This window comes from Nelumbo lutea, chromosome 5 (genome assembly GCF_056320005.1).
Source record: "Nelumbo lutea isolate HS-2025 chromosome 5, American lotus-T2T, whole genome shotgun sequence".
Classification (NCBI taxonomy): Eukaryota; Viridiplantae; Streptophyta; class Magnoliopsida; order Proteales; family Nelumbonaceae; genus Nelumbo; species Nelumbo lutea.
The window spans coordinates 1304387-1311940 of record NC_142688.1 but is presented as its reverse complement, the minus strand read 5'-3'; the positions used below and the strand labels follow the sequence as shown (position 1 = coordinate 1311940).

The window sequence follows — 7554 nt, the reverse complement described above, 5'->3', positions numbered from 1 at the left end:
AATGGGCACCCTGCACCCAATGTGTACTTTGATTTAGATTTCTAAAAGCACGTAGAAAATGGCAACTCTTTGAGTTCATTTGGCTCCTAGTATAACACACCTAGGCCTATGTTCCAATACTCCATATGTCAATTGAATGATACCAGATCGTTAGATCAACGTGATCCATTTACAGCCCTTGTTATATGGTTCAAGTGTCGAGTTTGAACTCTGAGGAGCTGGGCCGTTGGAAAAACAAAACAGGCTTGAGAGCGTCAAATGTATTACCCAACAAACTCAAGGTCAATAAAACATTAAAAACAAAAAATGTATTCTTCAAACCCTCGTGTAACTGCTGCTGCTTGGGTCTGAAGCAATTTTTGGGAGGACATTCCAGCCGGTCATCTTCCGAGTACCGTCCGCTGATATGCTCAGCACAGCGCACGCACTGGACAATTTAATTATTTGAGAGAGGTTTTCAATCAATACAAAATAATGTAATCTCAAATCAATTCTCAAATGTACAGGATTTGTTCACTCAATACATTTTGTTTTTTTTTTTTTTTTTTGTTATTGCTCCCTGAACAAGGCTGAATGTTGGCTATGACCAATGGACGCAGCTCAGCAAAAATCTCCAATCATGTAAACCCACGAATTCTTTTATACAGGCCGCCAGACATCATACATTGCTATCCAGCACTCCCTTCAAAAAGTTCAGCCCTTCTGCTGATATACTTCTCCGAACGCGGGATTTGGAGATCTCTAGCCGAGGAGGTGGGTCAGGGGAGAAACAGACTACAACAACAGTCAGATTATCACATGTGTTGCGCTTGAGTGCCTCTCTCACCAGTTCCCTCGAGCATCTTTCGGGATCATTGTGGATCATCAGCTCTTTCCTTACGATTGTCACTGCACACTGGCTGCTCATTACATCCCACAGACCATCACAGCCTATGATCAAGAACTCATCTTCCTCAGTCAGGATTGTCTCTCTCAACTCTGGCTCTGCACTTAACGGGCAAGCAGAGCCTTTTGGGCCCTTCATGTGCCAATCTCCAAGGGCCCGTGCGACTGACAACTGGCCATTAAGGTAGCCGTCATAAATGATGCCTCCCAGTTTCTCAATTCTTAATCTTTCAGAGGTGCAGTTGGGTTTGTGGTCTCTGGACAGCTCAATTGCTCTACCTCGTTTTCCCAACACAGCTCGGCAATCCCCAGCATTGGCTATTAGCATGGTCCTGCATCTCAGGAGAAGTATCATACTTTCAAATAAGAAAAAAAATGATTTCATACTTCCACCAAAACCGTACAAGGAAATGAAACCAATTATGAGAAAGGGAGAACAGGGAAAATAAAGAAATACAATCAACACTTGAGCTGTGAGGTTTTCAATGAATTTTGATATAAATGAGAATATATATATATATATATATATATAGAGAGAGAGAGAGAGAGAGAGAGAGAGAGAGATTGTGCATAGAAGACTACCTACAACACCTATAAGAAACAATCGGTTGCAAGTTTAAGGGACTAGAAGGGCTAAACGCACACCAAAAGGGGACATGGGTTGAAGTAGTAAGAAATGATTCAAGTGTTCATAATTTAACAATGGAAATGGCACTAAACAGAATGTAGATCAAAGTAGGATTAATGTAGGTCAATCCCATGTAGTAGGGACAAGGCTTAGATGATTATGATGATGAGTACTACAAAGAATCTGTTATCTGTTAGGTTGGCTAAATTTGGTAGTCATGAGAAACAAAAGTGTTCATAATTTAACAATGGAAATGGCACTAAACAGAATGTAGATCAAAGTAGGAATAATGTAGGTCAATCCCATGTAGTAGGGACAAGGCTTATATGATTATGATGATGAGTATTACAAAGAATATGTTATCTGTTAGGTTGGTTAAATTTGGTAGTCATGAGAAACAAACTTGGTTTCGAAAACCAGATATAGCATGATATATCATATAGGACACATGTACTTATATCTGTCTCTGAGTTCTTATTTTTCATATCCATGTCCATGTTGGTATCCGTGTGTGGGTATCATAGATTCTAGCTGATCCATAAAACTGTGGGTCAAGTACGCAAAATAGGTGTCACATGAACAGCAGTGCTAATGAGGATAACTTCTCATAATCCACCGATGCCAATGATGTTAGTTAGAATGTCGCCAATCACTGCTAGGGTAAACAGAAAAAAGCAACCCTTGTATGCCATGTTGAAGGTGGGAAGTCCAACACCAGGAACATAGATATACAGGATGGCCACATAACAGAAATGTGGACGGATAGATGCAAATCTTATTGAGAAAAATAAAAAGTTCTTTTTATCTATGTTACCAATATGTAGCGAAGGCATTGCTGGAAAGGGTGAGATATAAAATTTACACAAAAATTTGTGGTATCCAACACACCCTTGTATGGATACCCAGATTCATAGCTTTTTTGTTACTAATTGATTCCACCAAAAGCCCAGTTTTACCTATATTAATCCATGGCCTAAATTACCACATAGATGCTCCATTAAAATTTAAAACAAGCACAACAGTCAACATCCCCCACATAGCAGTGTTTGGCTCTCCCACCCGCACCTACCCACAGGACACCAAAGCCGATGTGCAGTGTCCTGTGGGTCAGTGAGGGTACGGTTCTTGTGGGTAGGAAATCTGGACTGCACATGGCATTGCACAAAAACATACAATTTAAAGAACTATTTCTAAACAATTTTAAGAGAATCAATGACCACAAAAGCTAAGGTTTTGCTAGAGATGAAATGACAAAGAAAAAGGAGAAATAAATATCTTTCAAAAGGAAAAATAATCCTTGTCCTAACCTTCCAAAAATAAGAGTAGTCAGAGCTGTGGTGCCAGAGGTTCTGTCTAGAGAATGAGCATCAGCAAATGCATGGTCAGCTCTCAAATATGCACTTCTAAGAGCTTTATCTACACAATCAGGAAAATGGGAGTCCTCAACTATAAACTTGAGAATGTTCTTTCTGACAAATGATGCCGCATCCAAACCACCATGCCCATCAAATACCTGTTCACATAAAAAATGAAACCGCAGATCACGAAAAACAGAAAAAGAACTAATGGTCATGGTACCATATCTGAATATTATATATAAGCCCACAAGGTCCCCACTAGTACGGATTAGACATCTCTTTGGTTGGCCATGGCCAAAAGATGAAATGGTTAGAGAGTTCTCAACCATCAAGACAGCCATCTTCTGACAACGATAAAGCTATGTCAAAATGATCAAGTGGTCTCGGAGTCAGAGGACCCTTGTAACCATTAGAAACATAAAAGAAACGAACATGTTTCAATTGAATAACAAGAAAATTAGCAAACGAGGAGAAGCATTATTGAAGCTTAAGTGACCCTTAAGCCAAATTTTACATACCCCATAAAAAGCTCCTGGAGAAGGGAAATCCACGTTCGCATCAAGATGTTCAAGAAGATTGTCTATACAGATGTGCTCATCCTCCATATACTGTTTTGGTCCAATCTCGGAACAGCTTCCTGAACGGAAGACAGGTAAAAAGCCAGATTTTCCAGTCGAGGGCGATTTTATGCCAAACGTCTCAAATTCCAATTCCTGGACAGAGGTTAAGAGGAGAGTTATTTACACATTCCATTATTGGTGATAAAAGCATATAAAACATTTGAAAGGAATGATGGATGGCAACCATAAAATGAAATATGTAATAAAATACCAAAGTCACAGAAAATAAAATGTTTCCTGATAACTTACTTCAGCCTGAGCTGCCAATCGGGCAGAGCTCACACAATGTCGCATAACAGATAGATGACGTGGAGGTTTCCCGATCTTCATCTGTTTCAGGCTTTCCAATGCCTCGGAATTTTCATCTTCCACGGAAGATGCATTGTCCTTACCATACCCACCTTCTAATACGGCAAATGGAGGCGATAAATTAGTCGCAGCAGCCATGCTCCCTTCCTAAACATAAATTCACTTCCCTGAAACAATGCCCAAACACAAATACTTTTCCTGCTGAACTCTTTAGTCCCACTGGCTCTTAAGTAAATACCCTCAAACACCTGATTCCACCACAATTTAAGTGAAGAAGATTAAACGACTCTGAGAGCCCACCCAAATCTTTTTAATCTTAATCTTGAAATTCCTTGACTCACTTGGTCCTTCAATTTCCTACCAAGCTAATCATAGAAGCACCTTGCAAGTTGTTCCAAGTCCCTAAACTCATTAAATCCGGAATAAACATAAATCGTATTTCACAAACACTATATCTTTCAATTCTACCCGACAGACGCTCTCCAATAGATATTAAGACCAAAAAGAAGTTTAAATTCAGATCACAATTCGAAAAATTCACCGACCTCGCAATTAAATGGTCAAAATTCCTACGAAAGGGAAATTCACGGATCCAAATTACAGAATCCAAAAAGGAAACATATACAAATTCCGGGTAACCAAATAGACCCGAATAATCGATCAGTCGTCCCTCCAAAACCACAGAAAACAAACCCCAAATCTTCTAAAATTACAGAAAACGAAAGCTTAGATAATTCAATTTTCCACAGATTAGCGACAGAAATTATACATACTTGACCTTCTTTTCTTGTCAGGAGCAGAAGAAACCCTAAAAGATCTCTGTATAGATTCACGAAAAGCGAGAGAGAGAGAGAGAGAGAGCGCTTTCCGGAAGAAAATGGAGGATTAGAGAGAAAAAAGGTGACTTTTTTTTATATGGTTGGCAACCGGGGATCCCAGGTTCTCCGGTTGGCTATGGTAGCTGTCATAGGAATGATTATCTACAGACACGTGTCAATTCATGAATGGAGGCTCCTCTAGTTGACCGGATGGCCTTTTGTTAGTTCAAGGATCAATGCGGCTGGCTTGTCCCAACCATCAGATCTCTGAAGTGGAAAATGGACGGCAGATAGCAGTGCAAGAAATAAGAGGGTAGTTAACGGCTGTTAACGACGTTGGACATCGGATTCTCGAGGAGACGCTTGTCAAGCAACAATTGGGCAACAATAATTTTGTGGAATTTCATCTGTTTTCCGCCTCACGAAAGCTGATGGGTGAGATGACGTGGCCTTCAATCTTAACGATAATGACGACCGTGTCCGGAGTCGTGAACTTGTAATGGTACTTTATTGACTGAAAAGCCCCTGAAACTATATGAAATAGCGAAATAGATGACGTGGGGTGGGATATAGAAGCCACGGATGATTTCTCATAATTTCATTAATGAAATAAGGGTTGTGTTTGGTTTGACAACAAAAAAAGTGATTATTATTGGATCATAACTCATTAAGTCCAGTCACCGATCATATAGGTAGGCCTTTAAAACGTGGTGGTTGTGGTGGTTTGTTACTATATGTGGCACTTTTCTACCAGTCCAGACATTTCAAATCTAACCTCAACAGTTGTTGGGGTATTTTTTTTAAACGTGGTTCATGTTTTCATTTTTTAATTAATTAATACAATAATTGGGTGGAGAAGTATTTTGGTTAGGGTTGGTAGAAAGCCTAAGGAAAATCCTGCCCTTTGCATCTCAACTCAAATTCAGTGCCGTTTGGGAGGGCTTTCATGCAATGGCTTTTGGTGTTATAAGGAGCTCAGAGCAGAGTAAACCATACTTGATAAAAATTAGAAAATTTTAAGTTGTATTTGGAAACCATGCAAATAAATGTGAATGTAAACATCTAGAATGTAAAATATCGATATAAATTGTAAAGTTGGATTAATTTTGCACGATAAATTTATCTTCTTACCAAAAAGACTTTTAAATGTAGTGGGTACAAACATGAATTCCAATAAAGCATATGACTTTTTTTATCAAAAGTCCAATTGAATGTAAACTTACTTTATTTGTTAATGTATAAATATATTTATAATGTTATCATATACAGGCAAAAGTGAATCAAAGTACAAATTTACCTTGAACTAGGATTTGCATTCTATTTGCATCATTTCCAAACGCAGCCTCAAGAACAAAAACTGTAAAATTGACTTTTCAATAAAGCTATATCAGATAGTTTCTCAAAATGGGTTTAATCAATGCAAAAGCCCTCTCAAACGAATTCTACGCTTAAACAAGGCTGGACCACACTTTGCGTCATTCCGATTAAGCAAACTTGTTTTTAATCACTGTTCTTAGATAGAAAAGTCTGGGGTCGGTACTAGCAGAAACCAATCATGAATTAGGTATTTAGTGTCTATTTGGGAGAGCTTTTACACAAGGCTTCCAGTTTTGCAAGGTGAGCTTTACACAGAAATCCTAAAAGCTATATTTGGTGAACAATCCGGAAAGCCCAAATACACTCTCATTCTATCAAGAAATTGGCTTTGCAATGGAGTTGATTTCATTAATTTCTTTAAAAGGGTTCAGTGAATGCAGCTCAACAAAAAAGTGTAAAATCTTGTATTTTGTATTTTTTTGTATGCATTTGTACTGGATATATTTCTATTTGTACTTTTTCCAAAATAAGCCTTAGGCTTAATAAGTAGTGTAAGAGTATGTATCATACATGATATGTTGTATTTGGATTTAACGTTTATGACCTGCATGGAACCCAAAGCAAATTTCGGTTTTATATAATACTTTTACCCCAAATTTGGTGGTAGCACCACCGTCTCTATCGGAACAAATCATCTAATATACCAACTAAGCCACCTATCAATTGATCTCTTTATGTAGTATAGATCGATGTAGTGGTTGTGTGCATCACCATACACAAAAACTATAATTAGAAAAGTGTATATTTGGTTGGTGATGATAGATGTCTTAAAAAAGAAAAAAAAAACATATATATGCTTCCCACTCTTCAACAAAAACTGTAATTAGAAAAGTATATATTTGTTTAGTGATGATAGATGTCTTAAAAAAAAATGTTTCCCACTCTTCAACAAAAACTATAATTAGAAAATTATATACTTGGTTGGTGATGATAAATATGTCATAAAAAGGGGAAAAAACTATGTTTCCCACTCTTCAACTCTGCAAGTGTGAACTTGTCTTACAGTACTATTGGTCCTAAGCATAGACAAAGGAGGGTTGTGAGTGAGCTTGTGTTATGCTATTGGTCCCAAGCCTAGATAAAGGAAGAGGGTTGTGTCAATTGATAGCCAGCATTTAAAATTTGATCATTCTTAAGCTTTTATATTACTAATTATTAACTATAACCCTTTTCATTTTTTCATCCCTAAAATCCATTCATCTTCTTTCTTCTTTAAGGCACAGTTTGGAAAGAGTACAAATGCAAATATGTACAGCATAAATACATACAAAATATAAGGTTTTACGCGCTATATATTTGCATTTTTACTCCTTCCAAACTCAGCCTAAGGTGTTTTGTTGTAAAAGTCCAAATGATCTGTTGCTAGCAGTCCATTCACTCTCACCATCTCTACTCTCTCTTTGTTTCACTTTTTGTCTCTTGCATCCTATTCTTTCACTATATTAGGTTTTCTTAAAATTGTTCTTTACTTAACTCATGTCTTATATTTTAGACTATTTGTCTCCACCCCCCAAGTTCGCTAGTTTAGCACATAAATATTGCATTCAACCAATTTAATG

General features: G+C 37.6%; 1 protein-coding gene across 1 annotated transcript; it reads right to left on the bottom strand.

Annotated features, from left to right (window-relative positions):
* Nucleotides 1-454: 454 nt before the first annotated feature.
* LOC148849737 (putative protein phosphatase 2C 27) lies at nt 455-4687 on the bottom strand. The gene is made up of 4 exons (XM_088944065.1): nt 3741-4687; nt 3390-3584; nt 2821-3026; nt 455-1217 (listed from the first exon to the last, which is right to left on the bottom strand). Exons 1-4 carry the CDS (start codon nt 3936-3938, stop codon nt 659-661), a joined length of 1158 nt encoding a protein of 385 aa, XP_088800191.1. The 5' UTR covers nt 3939-4687; the 3' UTR covers nt 455-658.
* Nucleotides 4688-7554: the final 2867 nt, after the last annotated feature.

What these genes read in the sequence shown, in the direction of transcription:
- LOC148849737 (XM_088944065.1), bottom strand. Translation starts at nt 3,938, where the DNA reads ATGGCTGCTGCGACTAATTTATCGCCTCCATTTGCCGTATTAGAAGGT. An exon ending in GATTGGCAGCTCAGGCTGAA is followed by an intron (nt 3,585 to 3,740) that starts GTAAGTTATCAG and finishes ACCTCTGTCCAG; the next exon opens with GAATTGGAATTTGAGACGTT. An exon ending in ACTACTCTTATTTTTGGAAG is followed by an intron (nt 1,218 to 2,820) that starts GTTAGGACAAGG and finishes CCTGAGATGCAG; the next exon opens with GACCATGCTAATAGCCAATG.